The sequence below is a fragment of the Ovis aries genome, chromosome 3, assembly GCF_016772045.2.
Source record: "Ovis aries strain OAR_USU_Benz2616 breed Rambouillet chromosome 3, ARS-UI_Ramb_v3.0, whole genome shotgun sequence".
Lineage (NCBI taxonomy): Eukaryota > Metazoa > Chordata > Mammalia > Artiodactyla > Bovidae > Ovis > Ovis aries.
This window is the reverse complement of record NC_056056.1, coordinates 93239521-93253769: the sequence shown is the minus strand read 5'-3', so window position 1 is coordinate 93253769 and position 14249 is coordinate 93239521. Positions and strand designations below refer to the sequence as shown.

General features: G+C 36.7%; 1 protein-coding gene across 22 annotated transcripts in view; it reads right to left on the bottom strand.

The window, feature by feature from the left end:
- ZNF638 (zinc finger protein 638) overlaps nucleotides 1–14249 on the bottom strand; it is a 135473-nt gene that overhangs the window by 63018 nt on the left and 58206 nt on the right. For all 22 annotated transcript variants that reach the window (XM_060412328.1, XM_042246321.2, XM_060412329.1 and 19 more), the window contains 2 exons: nucleotides 7732–9247; nucleotides 3268–3329 (listed from right to left, as the gene is read on the bottom strand). In XM_060412328.1, coding sequence (XP_060268311.1) covers nucleotides 3268–3329; nucleotides 7732–9247 — 1578 coding nt within the window. The remainder of the gene's footprint in view (nucleotides 1–3267; nucleotides 3330–7731; nucleotides 9248–14249) is intronic.

Genomic DNA, 14249 nt, shown 5'->3' with positions numbered 1-14249 from the left:
GTGAAATGATGTTTCAGATCTAAGTTAACCACTAGAATACATGTTCTTATATCTGCTGCCTGTGTGTTACCTAACCAGTTTTTAAAAATGTTTCAGAAGCATAACACATGACAATATAATACAATGGCTAAGAACAAGGACCTAAGTAAACGACATCATCTATATTCCAATGTGATACATAGGTATATATATTACCTATATAGTTTTTGTGACAAAAATGTTCAACCTGAATTTAATGAAGAGGAAAAAACCAGAAAGGTGCAGAATGTAGAATAGTCTACGAGACCTTTCAAAAGTCAACGGTTGTGAAAATAGCCTCAAAAAGTGCAGGGAGTGGAATAGCCAAGGATAGTTATAAAGGGCATTTTGGAAAAAATGGGAAAATCTGAATTTGGTCTGTGTATTAGAAGGTATTATGAAATCATTGTTAATCATGTGTCACACTGTAGTTAGATAACCACTGTAGAAAAATTTCCTTATTCTTACAGAGGGGGGACTTGGAGGAGAATGGCATGTATACATATGGCTGAGTTCCTTCCCTGTTCACCTGAAACTATCACAACATTGTTCATTAATCAGCTACATCTCAATATAAAATAAAAGCTTTAAATTTTTTTTCCTTTTTCTTAAGAGGTAGATGTTGAATTAAGAAGTGAAGTGTTACAATGTCTGCAATGTATTTTCAACTAGTTTTTTAAAACTGTATATAAAGTATACTACAATAGACACATCAAATGTTAACAATTGGTTAAATAAAGAGGAAGACTATGTTCATTATCCCTTCAAATTTGTTGCACCTTAGAAACTTTTCAGAATAAAGTGCTGAGGGGAAAAAAGTTTTAACAAAGAGCCATGAGTTAGACAGATATATTGCTATGCCAATTATTTGCTGTGTGACAGCTGGCTAGCTGCCTCTCACTGGTAAAATCACAAACAATCATTACATGTATCCCTCACATAATATTTCAGTTAATATTATGAAATATTATTTCTTCACAGGGTTCAAATATGATCTCACAGAGTTGCTTTGAAGATTACAGACACTGTGTAAAGCACCGAGAAGAATGTCCAACACAGAAGCATATAGCTCTTTATTATGTTAATTATGATTTATAATACTAAAGCTAATGTACTATCTTTTCTCAAGTTAATCAATTTTACTTCTGGTCATAATCCAGAAAGATTCAATAAGACGAAGAGAGAGAAGAGATAATAAACCTTAAGAAAAGAAATTGGAACCTAAATACATATCAGTACGGGTTTCCTAGGTGGTTCGGTAGTTAAAAAAAAAAAAAAATCCACCTGCCAATGCAGGAGTTGCAGGAGACACAGGTTGGATCCCTGGGTTGCAAAGATCCCCTGGAGGAGGAAATGGCAACCCACTCCAGTATTCTTGCCTGGAGAACCCCATGGCCAGAGAAGCCTGGCAGGCTACAGTTCCTGAGGTCACAAAGAGGCAGACACAACTGAGCACTCACACGTTAATCAGTAAAGGAATGACTAAATACATTTAAGTACAGAAGCACAATGCAGCTTATAAAAAAAAAAAGAATGAAACAGCATATGTTTTGTCTTGCAAAGATCCAAAGCACCTAATCAAATCTAATGCATTTGTTAATTTTTGAGCAGTAGACAGAAAGCCATGAAGAAATTATTCAAGAGTACCTGAAAAAGGTAAAAACATAAAACAGAGCAACAAAGTAGCAGGCACAGAAACTACATGCTTCAAAATCAGGGTCCTATGTACATGGAAAAAAGGCTTATCTACACAAAAAGCTTTCAGTAGGCATAAATGCCATTTGGCGTAGAAAACTGATGGCAGTGCATGTAGCTAGACTCCTGTAACTAGCATTTAATGCCTACCTACAGCAACTAATTCTCTCACATCTAAATCCCCTAGCTTCATAAAAATGAGACATCCCACTGGGTTTCTGTGGGAAAATTTGTGACTTTAGGAGAGATTTTCCAGTTACAGTGGCAGTATGGCCCAATTCAACACAAATTATAATAAAAACCAATGTCTGTGCACAGATCTATACAGGTAAGCAACTCTATCTCTATTCTCAGTCTATGATTCAGGTAGGGCTTATATCACACTCTACATCAGGAGTAGGCACATGACACCAACCAAGTTATAGTACCCTATTCCTACAACCACTGTAACTGGTTTAGAGATGGACAACTAACCCACAGTGGTCCAAAAGACTCAAACCAAAAACTTCCACAGAATTTATGAGAAAAGAAGTGCTTTTATTTATTTTTAACTCCAGGAATGCTAGATATTCAGATCACTTAAGTGTGGAACTAGGGGGTCACTTTGCTTTGTGGAGAAGTGTCCTCATGAGGACAAAGCAGAAAGGAACAGACAAGAAATGAAAGTATTACTGACACTGATTTTGAGCAGCTAATCCAGCTGTTCCTGAAACTAGAAACACTCAAGCTTCCTAGTTAAATGAGCTTATAAATTTTCTTACTTTAAAAAACTAGTCCAAGTAAGGTTTATCATGTATGATTAGGAGAGTCATGAATAATCTCAAAAAAAATTGTGGTGACATTTTCATAAAGAACAACGTGAAAAACCAAAACAGCTATCACAAATTCATTTGCTCAAGAACATGTTACTATCATCAGCATAATGACCTGGAATTTGATACACAACTGAATCAGCATGTTTAACAATACTAGGGGAACACATATTTTATATAACTCCAGATGATATAAGAGAAAATCACACTTTTTACCTTCATAGGTGCCTTGTCTTAAGGAAAAGATGAAAGAACTGAAGAACCAATGGTTAGGAAGCACCATATCTAACTTATTCATCTCCTACTTAAGAGTTTTTTCCTGAAAACAGGTTCTAAACCAAGAGAGATTTAGACCTGAAATTAAACACCAGTGTTTAGTTTTAGTGGTTTTTAGTTAGTTATTCTTTGAGGAAAGGGTGGGAAGAAAGAGAGGGAAGTATAGGAGAAGGGAAGGCTTTGTGTTCTGAAACAGATAAACCATTCCAAGGATGGCAAAGCAGCAGGAACAAACCAATTGTATTAAATTTACCTACTGGGAAGGAGTCAGAAAAAAGGACTGTATTTAATTCTCTTTTAGAAAAAGGTTAAATATATTTGTATAAAATTAGTATTTCAAATAGGCAATAGCTTCCTAAAAATTTTTCTCCAAAGTACCACACTAAAGATACCAAACAATCATACCTGAGACATTTAACTATTCTGTAAATTTGCCACCTATAAGAATGAAGAAAATTGTTCTTACTGTTGACGTAACTGTCGGCAACTCTCAATATGAGTAGATGTATTTTGATGCTGAATCCAATCCTATTGTAAAAGGAGAAAAGTGCACAAATTAGAACATTCCTCACTTGACTAATGACACTAGGCTTGTTAACATGACACAGCATCCTTTGTTTTTTCAAAAATTAAACAAACCTAGTTATAAATACCATATGGCTACTCAATAAAAATTTCACAAACAAAAATAAAAGGACTCCAAACAAAAGCACTTAATATCAACTCACTGATGTCATTTTAAAACATTTTAGCTATAGAAAACATTTTAAAAATCCTATCCATGGATACTCACTTTGAAGTCAAACATACATTTAAACTTGGAGAAAATAAAAGCATGGGTCAGAAATAACTCATCTCAAATATTAACACACACACACACACTACAGAGTATCAAGAACTCTATAAACAGAACAATATTTGAAATGGCATCTCCAAAATATAGTCTTGATGCCTTACAACTCTAAACTTCAAGCTAACAACATTAACAACAAAAAATCCTACCTCTTAGGGCCAATACCATTCCAAACAAGGTACTCACTATATACTGACAAAGGATAAGATTAGTAAAAATATGAAAAAATGCTGCTGATCAAAACATTTATTTTCAGGATATAGTGGAAAGCAGTATCATTTCAAAGACATAATATGCCTTACATATAGAGCTTTACAATGAACAAAATGCTTTCTCATTTAACTTCACTCATAAGCTGCCCTAAAATTATATTTTACACCCATAAAAAGCTCCTGGAAGATACATGGTTTTTTTTAAAAGGCACTACAATTTTCAAAGAGAGAGTCCCCCAAGTGAAACAGTTAAAACCAAAGTGTGAGTAACATTTTACTGTGTCTCCAATATTTGGACAGGTAGTAAACTTACTGAACAGTTCCTTCTGTATTTTAAAACTTTCCTTGGGGAAAATGTTATTCATTTCCATTTCAAAAACATTTTAGTTTGTCATTACCAAAGACAAACTAGAACTATCCAGTTAAAAACCACAGTTGATACTAATTTTGGAACCTGCCTTGTCAAGAACTATCTGAAAACAAGTGCATGCTACTTGCAATACTCAGCAGCAGGTTATGACAAACCCTAAAGTATTTCATTAAGCCATGGAACAGACTGTGGATTACAAAAAATAAAGTCTGCATATCCTGCTCAGGGAAACAGAAAGCTAGAAGAGACTGGCAGTTAAGAGTCTTTAGTACTGCTAAACCCATGTCTTTGATAGTAACTAGATATTGTTTACGTTAGACACACTGACAAGTATCAATTGGGCATGATTTAATCGGACCACAAAGCGTTTTATTTGAATAAGTTGCCAACATATAAAAATCCAGATTTTCAGTTTTTCTTGAAAAAAAAACAGGAAGATATAATTAATACTAGATATGTATTTGACATAGCAACTATCAGCTAATGCTGACAGCTAAAAGTTATTTAAGGCATACTCTGTCCAGTTCTATATACACACACACATCCACTTCACTGACATTACTCACTTTTAGTTTCAGTAAATGTATCTACACCACCTTGATTTCTACTCTCCAATAAGACAAGGGTCCAAAAGCAGGACTCCTCTCCAGAGAAAGACTAATAATTAACTACTAGGCAGAAGATGCTGCAAGGACTGCAGACTTGAGTGGACCCAGAATCCAACTTTGAAAATACCTACCCATATCACTCTCTTATCTACCAACTACTTAAAAAAAAAACATTTATGTCAGTATTTTTTTGAACTGAATTATTTCAGTCAGAAAGACATGGCTTTAAACCAAGGATAGACTTCTAAACCAACTGTGACAGTCAAAAAGACATAACTTCTAAACTAAGCATGACTTCTCTGATGTCTGAAACTCAATTTAGAAAAAAAAAATTCTCATTTTCTTGTCTTTTTCAGACTGTAGTTTTGACTCAGGGGTAGGTAACATCAGTAGTTGTTACTTAGCAAGAAAAAATTTGCAGTTGGTAATTTATATTTATTGGTTACACATTTGTAATGTCAAATACATGCACACTTACAGGGCAGCAAAATACATCACAGAAACGAGAGGTAGGTTATACTACCTAAGTCCATGTTCACAAATCCCTATCATTTGTCATCTAGTAGCGAAGAATTCGTTAGGTCCATTGTGCTGTTCCGACTGTTAAAAGGTATCTGTTCATTTAAAAAGGCAATCAATTTCTATGAACTCTAATAATCATTAAATGATTTATTTTAATGTTTAATGTCTTTTTATCATATTACAGGTTTCCCTGGTGGCTCAGACGGTAAAGAATCTGCCTGCAGAGACTCAGGTTTGATCCCTGGGTCAGGAAGATTTTTATTTTTATTGTATTTTTATCGTATTAATCCATACTGTCACCAACACACACGAATAACTAGGGAAGCCTCAAATTAGGTGTCCTACCCTCTCTCTCTTCATTCCTATTCATCTTGCACACATCAGTCAGATTTATCTTCCTGAAATATATTTTTTAATGTGTCATTTCACCTATCAAGAATCTTAATTAGCTTCTTAATGCCTCTCATTTCACATCTAAACTCCCTGGGCTAGCTTTTCTAGGCCCCTCAAACTTATCATTGTTACTCCCATCTGAAATGTCATCCCTCTTCCCCTGGGTACATCTAAGCCTACTCATCATTCAAGAACCACCTTTAACCTACTCCATGAAGTCTTCCCTCCCAGATCACTTTAGACCAGACAGACTGAGTGCATCTAGTCACTCAACAAGTCTTATCTAACTGGAGTATAGGAGTCTTCTGATGCCAGAAAGTATAGTTTTTAATTATACACTGTGAAATACACAAAAGTATTGGTAAATTGATAATGCTGACTTAAACTGATATAAGACTGCAATCAAGATAGAAATATTAAATCTCTCTCTCCCTACAGCCTATCCAAACAAGTCAATTACAATCACCAAACTATTTGTTGCCTCCTAATTCTTAAAAAATTCCTTAGGTGTTTAATTTTTTTCAGTGAGACTGTATAAACTGCTTAAGAACAACATGTAAACTTTATGTAGTTTATTTTCATTCCAGCACCTAATGTAGAATCATGTACAAAACTAGTAACCAGTAAATAGTTACTGAATGTGTGTATTTTCTATTCAACAGAATAAAAATTAAAACTTTTAAGATATTGTTTTTTCTTAGATTCATCATGACTAAAAGTTCAAAATAAACGGAACATAGAGGGGCTAACACTCAATTCAGTACTTGGGCCAGGACTACTAGATTTTAACTAAGTGCTGAGATTTTTTTAAGACTTTGCTATTCCCTTTGATAGAGCAAGGCAATTATTAGCACTCAGAAAATCTGGCTAAAATGAGGTAGAATGCTGATTTCCTTTGCTTTCAATAACGTTTCTGACCGAAGCATCAGTTCCAGGTATCAGATTCTTGTTGGCTGAAACCTGGTGAGTGGGTAACAAAAAGACAATAAAAGGACAATACTGGAAGGAGGAAAAAAACAAGGGAATAAATACCTATAGACTTTTAAGCCTATTAAAAGTATACAACCAATGCTACAGCCTTGAATCATAGCTTGTTCCCATAGGAAATACTGCAATACATTCCTTCCTGGTCACATGTAATATAAATCTTCAAATCACATTAGTAAATAGAAGAAACAGTAAGTTTCCAAACATATATAGTAAATAAAACATATTCAGAAAATTCTACTCAAATCCACCAGTGATTACTATCAAACAATATATTCTACGTTATTCTTCAGGACCTCGGTAAAATACTTCATTCTAACTCTCCTAACCATGAAGACACCTAAGGCTTCTTTGTTTTTTAAAGACTCTTCTCTCTAAAGATCATTTTACACTCTATGCTCTGAGCCCACAGCTGGTCCCACTAATTCATTCTGACTCAATTTTGATATGCTATGGATTTAGTTATCTTAGGAAGCTCCTTCTCACGAAGCACTAAAAATCCAGGTAAGAATCATAGAGTCAGAAAATATTTAAATCAACATTAACTATCTTTAGCTCAAGACAGGTAGATACATGCAAGGCTAAAATATACTGTCTCTTTAAAAGTGTGCAGTACAAATATTTTATTCCAAATTTTTATTTTTATACTAACAGATTCTCTTATTCAGATAAAGGTAATTCATGTGGCATTGTCTTATACAGTTTGCGTCATATAAATTTTATGTTGCATTCTCTGGGATAACCTCTCAAAAGTTCAAAATAAATGGAAAAATCCACGTGGTGTGCCCAGTCACAGGAATACAGAAAGCCTAACACTCAATTCAATACTCAGGCCAGGTTACTTAGATTACAACTAAGCGTTGACATTGCAATCAAAATTTCTGCCATTTCCTTAATGACTAGTTAACACCAGCATACATATGAGAATTTAGATGAAACTTGGGCACTGAGTTATCATGATACAGTGATCTTTAAAAACACTCACCTTCAAATGACTACATTCTACGTTACACAGAGAACACAAATGTGGAAATATTCTTGGAGATGCTGCATAATAATCATTCATCATAGAAGGAGTTGGAAGTCTCTTCATCTTCTGGGCATCAGCATGCGAAAACTTTGGTAGCCATGAAGCTTTCACAATCCCAAAGGGAGACCGAATGGGGATGTCAGCCTCTGACTGGTAATTCTTTTTACTTCCTCCCGATCCATGTACATTAGATGAATTAATGACAGGTTCACGTGGGATCCGCTCTTGTTGGCTTACAGTTGAAATTAATTCCGATGAAAAAGGTTGCTGGTTCATAGAAGGAGGAATCAGAGACTGACTCATTGTCTGATTAACTGTCTGGCTAATGGACTGGCTGACAGATTTTACAGGTTCAAGGACTGACTGTCCTCTTGAAATGTGTAAACCTGACATCTTGCTTCCACTCTCAACTGGGAAAAAGGACTGATTACTGGAGGACTCACTGGGGAAGTCCATCTGTCGGAACACATCTTCAACAGGAAACATAGAATTACACATCACATTTGGAGCAGGAACAGATGCAGAAATACTTGGCTGTGACCGAAATTCATCCTCGACCTCATCAGTTGGAATTTCAGGATCATAAATACGTACTTCAAGTGGATCTTCTGTGTAGCCATATTTGCTTGCATGCCCATAATCAATCACGTTACTCGAAACTGCCTCATTACCAAGTGTTTCTTTATTTCTGCTCCGAGAAGGTAAATTAGGTAATCGGCGCCCCATTTTCCGCATTCTTATATCCCTCAAGATTAATGGCATATTTTCAGGAGTTAGCTGTTCATCAGGATAGCGACTGAGTTCTTCTAAGTCTTCATTAGATAATCCAAAACTTGCTAGGATACTTGAGGCACTCTCTTTTGTATAGCGGCTCTGTACTTTAGGACTCTGCTCTGTAACCTGCGTTACAGAACTCTGCTTCACTCCCACTGATGCAGATATATGAGGCTCATCATCCCATCGGCTACCATGAGGCTTCTCCTTCTTTTGTTGTGCTTCATGAAAATCCAATTTTTCTTTGGTCAATCTTGGATCAGTTTGGTGTTGAGTTACCTGAACATTCATTCTCTGTGGTTCCATATTCTGATAAGATTCATGGCAGGCAAATCTGTGTGGAATTCCACGGGCTCTCCCTGCTGGGTAAAATCTTGGAAGACCCATAGATCCAGGCCTCATAAATGGTCCTGGAGGCCTCATCTCAGAAGGGTTAGGTGCTCGTGGCCTCTGAAGTGGAAAGTTTCCTCGAGGATTAAACCTGGGTCTCGACATGGCTATTTTCAAGAAAGCCTGATTTAATAAAGTATAAGGTGGTGTTGAACTATGTGAGGCAATGGCATTCAGCTGCTGCAGCGCCAACTGAGTCTTAATCTGAGCAAAGTGCAAAGGAGATGGGCCCAACAGAAGTGGGTTTGCAATGCCCAGGTTCAAGGAATTCACAAGTGGTGCGAAATTTTCCAAGAATAACACAAAGCTGAAAGTTAAAACACAAATATTAGATCATTTTAACTCAAACTACTTCATGAAGTGGGTTCTACAGCCAGTGTAAAACATTTTGAAACAAAGCCATGAAACCATTCTGGCATTTCATACATTTTTAGAGTGTTTATGAGGATTTCAAACTTTCCCAAAAACTTGCTCTTCTTTCCCGAATCCAGAATACAAACCCCAAACCTCAAGCCAGAGTTCCTGTACACTATGCTGCGCTGGGTGCTGTCCTAGGTGCAGAGCAGCAATTACAACTTTTAAAACTTCTTAGAAGTGTCCAAATCCTGCATGCCATTGGGGGATGGGGTGAAAATATACATTCAGTTGCTGTGGTTGGTAAGTTCTCAGTTCTTGTTTATGACCAAAGATCTCCCCCCAATCCCCCCACCGGCCCTTTTGATTTTAGTGGAAAGGAATGAGTTCAGAATCATTCATTCACTTTATTAAAAATTTTTGTCTAATATGACAATCATTATGAAGTATTCAAGCCAAGTAAAACATGATTCCTATAGGCAAAGTGCAAGCAATCTAACAAGAAAAACAAAATAAAGAGTGTATCATTATTACAACAATGCTAAAAAGCATCAGGAATGGATTTATTTCTGGGAGAAGTCAAGAATACCTGAGTTGAGCTTCACAGGATGGGTATCCTCTAGAGTTTTGAGGAAATTGGGAGGAGATTTCAGATAACAAGGTCTTACTCAACATGTGTTTATCAAATTTTAGAAAAAGTAGAATAGCCTAGGTTAAGGTTTCTAAATAAAATACTGTAATAAGATGAAACAGACTGCTGGGATGATTTAAAAATTTAAAACTAATAAAATTTATCAACTGCATGTTTCTGACAAAGCTATAGTATTCTGGCCCAAGACAAAATATAGCTTCAGTTAAGACATGTCAATCTTCAGTAACTCCAGGATTATTTAATAAAATTATCTATGAAGACAGGAAAAAAGTACTTGTCAACAACCTCTCTCCTTTATGGCAACTTTTAGCTACTGTTTTTACTGACTTTGGAATTTTCTCCCAAACTATCCATTTTCAATAGTGTTCTCTACACCAACTCCTTTAGTCACAGAGGCTCAAAAGCATCTTAATCTCCATTTTTAACTAACTTTTTTAAACTATAAAATTCTATGTATTCTTGTCAAAATCTCTAATATAGAATTTTATTTTTCCTTTCACCATCATCACAACCCTACTGCAAGCTCTCATCACTCTCACCACAGCTGCCCTTCATCCCAATTCATTCTGTCATTACTAATATCCTTAAAGCATTTCTTTTACTATCACTCCTCTACATAAAAACCTTCACCACTTTATTGCTACCTGCAAGATAGTGTCCAAACTTGTCAACCTGGCATTTAGTATATAATCTAATCTCAATCTACCTTTCACATTTTACTAACCAATAATATTTAACGAAAAATTTCTGCTACAGGGGCTTCACTGGGGGTAAAGACTCCATCTGCCAATGCAGGAGACTCTGGATTGATTCTGTGCTGTGGAGCAACTAAGCCTGTGTCTGAGTCCATCTGCCACACCCACTGAAGCCCGCACACCTAGAGTCCATGCTCCATGAGAGGCCACCGCAATGAGAAGCCCGCACACCACAATGAAGAATAGCCCCCACTTGCCACAACTAGAGAAAAGCCAGCACAGCAACAAAGACCCAACACAGTCAAAACTAAGTAAAATTTAAAATGTATGCTACAGCCAAATGGGTCTAATGCCATCTCCTGATCACTTTCAACATTCTTGCTTTCATACTTTATTCATACTGTACTACCTAGAGTACCCCTAGCTCTCTGAACCAAACTCACTCTTCCAGATTGTTTCAAAGTCACACCCTAAAAGAATCTCTTTGCGCATTTCCTGTGGCACACTTTGGGTTTCTCCGGTGGCTTAGATAGTAAAGAATCCACCTGCAATGCAGGAGACCTGGGTTCAATCCCTGAGTCAGGAAGATCCCCCAGAGAAGGGAATGGCTACCCACTCCAGTGGGAAGAGAACGGGATGACAATGAGATGGTTGGATACCATCATCAACTCCATGGACATGAGTCTGAGCAAACTCCAGGAGACAGTGGAGGACAGGGGAGACTGGCACACTGCAGTCCATAGGGTCGCAAAGAGTTGGACATGATTTAGCAACTGAACAATGGCACACTTTCAGCTATTAGTAATTCATGCAATATTCAAATTCATTTCTAAGCTAGTAATGTATGAGAAGGGTTTGAATTCTACAAGGTTCACCACTTACTATTAAGGTTTTGGACAAGCTACTTTACCTCTAGACCATAAGCTTCCTCATGAGTAAAATGGGACAGTATCTTCCTCTCTGGATTACTGTTAAGGACTGCTGCTACTGCCAAGTCACTTCAGTCGTGTCCGACTCTGTGCGACACCACAGACGGCAGCCCACCAGGGTCCCGCGTCCCTGGGATTCTCCAGGCAAGAACACTGGAGTGGGTTGCCATTTTCTTCTCCAATACATGACAGTGAAAAGTGAAAGTGAAGTCACTCAGTCGTATCCGACCCTCGGCGACCCCATGGACTGCAGCCTTCCAGGCTCCTCCATCCATGGGATTTTCCAAACAAGAGTACTGGAGTGGGTTGCCATTGCCTTCACCAACTGTTAAGGACTAAGTTAGATGAAATATAAATATGTATAATTTCTAATTTGGCAATAATAAGGAGTTCATGATCTGAGCCACAGTCAGCTCCTGGTCTTGTTTTTGTTGACTGTATAGAGCTTCTCCATCTTTGGCTGCAAAGAATATAATCAATCTGATTTCTGTGTTGACCATCTGGTGATATCCATGTGTAGAGTCTTCTCTTGTGTTGTTGGAAAAGGGTGTCATGCAAAGAGTTGACTCATTGGAAAAGACTGATGCTGGGAGGGATTGGGGGCAGGAGAAAAAGGACGAGAGAGGATGAGATGGCTGGATGGCATCACTGACTCAATGGATGTGAGTCTGAGTGAACTCTGGGAGTTGGTGATGGACAGGGAGGCCTGGCGTGCTGCGATTCATGGGGTCGCGAAGAGTCAGACACAACTGAGCGACTGAACTGATAATGTCTAATAAAGGAGCTGCCCAATAAACGTTAGTGTCACTCTCCCTCCCCTCACTCCATTGAACAGGGACCTTTCAGGCAGGTAAATTACACTCCTAAGCATCAGTATTTTTTAATCCTTGCAACGCAGAGGGGAGTTAAATTTGGGGCGGGGGGGCTAAGAGATGAGCAAAAGCAGATATCATAAAAATAATTTCTCTTTTCACATACAACCTCTATCCTAACAGACTCAGAAGAAGAACAGAGTTAAATCTCCAGAAAACAAGATCCATCCTGGAAGAACTACAATATAACAGGTGCTCTGGAAATCCAAAAATAAAAGCAATCACCGAAATTAACTGTGCTTTATAAAAAATGTTTTGAAGCAATTAATTCATAATAATGGAAATGTCTGTTTGGAAAAAAAAAAAAATGCAAAAAGATTAGAAAAAGGCAAGCTCCCCAAGCCCCAACTAAACACTTTTTCCTTGACCATTATAAACTGAAAATCTATAGTTATCCACAGAGGTTCACTGATGCACCAGTATTTAAAGAATCAAATGTTACTGTACCTAACAAGCGCAATGAAGAATTTGGGATCTTCATTAAAATAATCTAGAAAACAAAGGATGCATTTTGGCAGGGGTGAACTGTGGTGTTTAGTGGGTGAGGGAAGTTTGATGAAGCACAACCAGCAAAAGTATTTGTTGAGGAAGGTGAGTGACGGGTCCAAAAGAATTTATTACCTTTCCTCTCTACTTTTTCACACGTCTGAACATTACTCTCCACCAAAAAAAAAAAAAAAAGAGTCCTAAATATTAAGTATGAAATGTTTAGCAGAAAACAGAAAAGGAGGGTTGGAGAGTATAAAACCAACATAACTTCATACTTCTCTATCAAATCTAACATTATCACACCGAAGTCTAACAAAGCCAAAATCGGCTAATCTGTTATGATTATCAGGCAACATATGAATAACATGCAGATTTAAGTCTAAAATCTCATTTAGTTCATTTTCCCCTACATCATTTCTTCCCATCTGACTCAACTGACTTTGTTATTAAACAGTTCATTCATTCAGATAACAAACATATCTCATTCCTCTCTGTTTCAATATTTATTTTGGTGGGGAAAAAACTATTTGTGAGATTGAGTAAAATTAAGCAAAACAAGCCAAGGGCTCTTGATATAAAGCCTCTTATTAGCAATTAGGTTATCCCACACCAAAGAAAATAAACCTTGAAGTCTTTTGAGAATGCAACTGATATAACCTAAAAACAATGCGGTAAGAAACAAGAACTAGTAAGACAAGGGTAAATTTGGCATTAACACCTGGAAAACAACTGAACAAATGAAGACAACAGTTGTAAAGCCTTTTTCATTTAACTCCAGGAGTTCTGGCCACAAAGAGGTTCATCCGCCCAACAAATTTACAGAGGATCAACACATCGTTAAACTAACTTAGAAAAATCTGAATTGAGATCTGAGTCCTTCATTATTAATTACTTTGAACACAATTGTGATTAAATAATACTCACCCTTTAAAATGAATTTTTATTCCTGATGATATAAATAACATATGCTTGTTAAAGAAAACAATAAAAAGCAGCAAGTGACATCCTTACCAATAAAATCATTACTGATAATGAACTAATATTTTGATGGAATTTCTTCTAGTTTTATATATGTGCATATATACATGGATGGGAAGGGGAAGAAGGTACACAAAACTTCATTGTATGAACTATACTAGTTGCTATTTTAAATCAACATTTTATTTTCCTATGTTCAATATTTTTCAAAAACAGGGTATTTAATGGTCAGAAAACATTCTGAACTCCTGAAGACAAGCAGCAGTTAAAAACTATCTTCCGTGCCCTATCAACTAGAACATGCCTCTCTGAAACAAGATATAGCCAATAAAATATCAAA